Here is a 2441-nt window from a genome sequence, read left to right on the forward strand (position 1 = left end):
TGCCAGAGACTTCACGTCCACGAATCTCATGTGCTCCAAGGGTCAGCAGACGTCCTTTGCGAGAGCTGTCACCACGTACATATTTTTCTGTTGGTTTGCACACATCTTGTTTAAAAACTCACATGACATGTTCTTCATTGCGTTTTAAAATCCTTGCTCTTACAGGACTGGCTGATCCTACTTTTCATGGCAGTGCCATTTCCATTTCCTCATCGGAGGATGAGGAAGATAGGAGGCAAGCTGCTCGCAGGAAGAGACAGAGACTGCTTGTTAATTGGCGGGAAAGTCTCCCCTCAACCTCTTCTCAAGGTATGGCATACCCGAAATTTGCCATGTTAATTGGTCCTTCAATGTGAAACGGTATTGAGACATTAATCCTGTTTTTGACAGGTTACGGTGACGAGAACTTATCTCCTGCTAGAGGACCAGCAAGGAAGAGGAAGGCAGGCCCAGGTCGCCCGAAAGGAAGCAAGAACAAAGTTAAGCCGACATCAAAAACACAGAATAAGACTGCATCTAGCAATGGTAAGTGTTTGTTACCACAACTTGGTTTCTTACAGTTTTGTTTATTGCTAAGACTATTTATTTATTTTTAGGTTCTGGTTTTAATTCTTGCAACATCTGCAAGGAGAAAAAGGAAGGTCCTTTTTGTATGACAGACTGTGGGCATTTTTACCACAATGATTGTCTTGACTCGAGTGCTTCAAACCTCTGCTCTGTTTGTGGTCCAGCATTCCAGAAGACAATTCCGTTTTTTGGGTAGTTTTCTCTTTTATAGTTCTACGTTCTGACATGTTAAATTTTATTTCAAATATGCATTTTGGCTTTTACAATTGAGTTGAGATAATGAAATTCACACAATAAAGATTATGATTAAGACAATCTTCATAGTTTGGTCTTTCCTCTTTTAACCGAAAGTGAACCTGAAAGCTTGAATGAATGCCAATTGACACATATTTTCTGTGTGAAGTCAAAGTATCTTATCTAGCTTTAATCTCCCTGAACATTACCATAAAATAATATTTATACAAAGTTAAGTATTTGGAAGTATAAAAGAACTGAAGTTATATTATGCTATAAGCGCTAGCCTTTAAGAAAATAGCATGAGTGAGTAATTCTTAGTAGCAACCAAAATACAATGCAACGCTTATGAAACAAAATTACAATTCTGTGCTCAATGCTATATTTTATTTCACTTCAAAATTTGCAACAGTAGGATTAAAGCTATGCATGGACATTGTTTCAGTTTTAAAGTCTCATGTCAGGTTCTTAGAATATTTTTTGTAGAGAAGTCAATGCAGTCTGGTAATCTTATTAACAAAAATTTCATTGACTTGGTTGTTTAGAAAAGGAGAAGAACCATCCTTTCATGTAGTTAAATTGTCAAACTTATGGTTTGAAGTACACCTGAACTGCTCAGATGAACAGCTTTGAATTCTATGAAGCAGTGAACTTAAGTGCATACTTTATGCTCAGCCATAGAAACAGCATTATTGATTCATATATAGAGCGCACTAACTAAAGAATCAGTGATGTGTTTCAGCCAGTAATAACTACAAAATGCAGTGTCACTCCAATTAAAATAGGAAAGAGAAAAGGCCGAGGGGGAAACGACTAAGGTAATCCGGCTGACAGCCGAAAGGTAATCCGGCAGGGGTAATCCGAGGAAATTCTAAAAAATCCGTGGTAATCCGGGAAAATTTTGGGGGTAATCCGGGGTAATCCTAGAGAAAAAGCAACGTAATCCGGAGGACACTCCGGAGGTAATCCGGGTAATCCGTAATCCGGCTGACACAAAGTTTAACAGTCGTTTACCCCTCGGAAAAGGCGCACAAAATTCAGAATGTGGCATTTATTTCACACAAGTAATTAAGGTAGATATGAGGATAATACATTAAAAGTAACTTATTATACAGTAGCTTTAGACAATGACAGAAAAAAAACTATCTACATTTTTAGATAAAAGCCCTGACATACACTTGAAATGAAGTCATTAATAGATTAGTCAATGAAGATCAAAATTAAAATTAAACTATCCTCGGCAGGGGAAGCGATCATGATACGATCCTCCACAATAAGGACAAACCTTGTTTGTTCTATATTTTTGGCTAGAAGTTCTAACCCATCTATCAAGACAGCGGTCATGGAAGATGTGACCACAGTCAGTAAGAACAAACTTTCCCATGTCAAGTCCTTCCCGACAGATGTGGCACTCAGGACCTTAAATAAAAGAAAGATTTCTTGAAAGGGTAAAACAAAAATAGTACCAAAAGCTTGTAGCAACTAACCATCATCAGATCCAGCATTCTTCTGTTTCTCCTGTGTCTGCTTCTTCACCTTGTTCTTACTACCTTTTGGACGGCATGGTCCCCGCTTGGTTGCAGGCTTCATACCAGGAGGAGATCTCTCATTACCAAAACCTGTGAAAGCAAGCAGTTTGT

General features: G+C 38.3%; 1 protein-coding gene across 1 annotated transcript in view; it reads left to right on the plus strand.

Annotated features, from left to right (window-relative positions):
• Nucleotides 1-895, plus strand: part of LOC113211897 (uncharacterized) — an 11593-nt gene extending 10698 nt beyond the window's left edge. The window contains exons 4-7 of the mRNA XM_052271979.1: nt 7-75; nt 166-309; nt 391-525; nt 597-895. Of these exons, the coding sequence (XP_052127939.1) occupies nt 7-75; nt 166-309; nt 391-525; nt 597-656 (408 nt within the window). The 3' untranslated portion in view covers nt 657-895. The remainder of the gene's footprint in view (nt 1-6; nt 76-165; nt 310-390; nt 526-596) is intronic.
• The last annotated feature ends 1546 nt before the right edge of the window (nt 896-2441 follow it).

This window comes from Frankliniella occidentalis, unplaced genomic scaffold (assembly GCF_000697945.3).
Source record: "Frankliniella occidentalis isolate FOCC.00 unplaced genomic scaffold, Focc_3.1 Scaffold182, whole genome shotgun sequence".
NCBI lineage: Eukaryota > Metazoa > Arthropoda > Insecta > Thysanoptera > Thripidae > Frankliniella > Frankliniella occidentalis.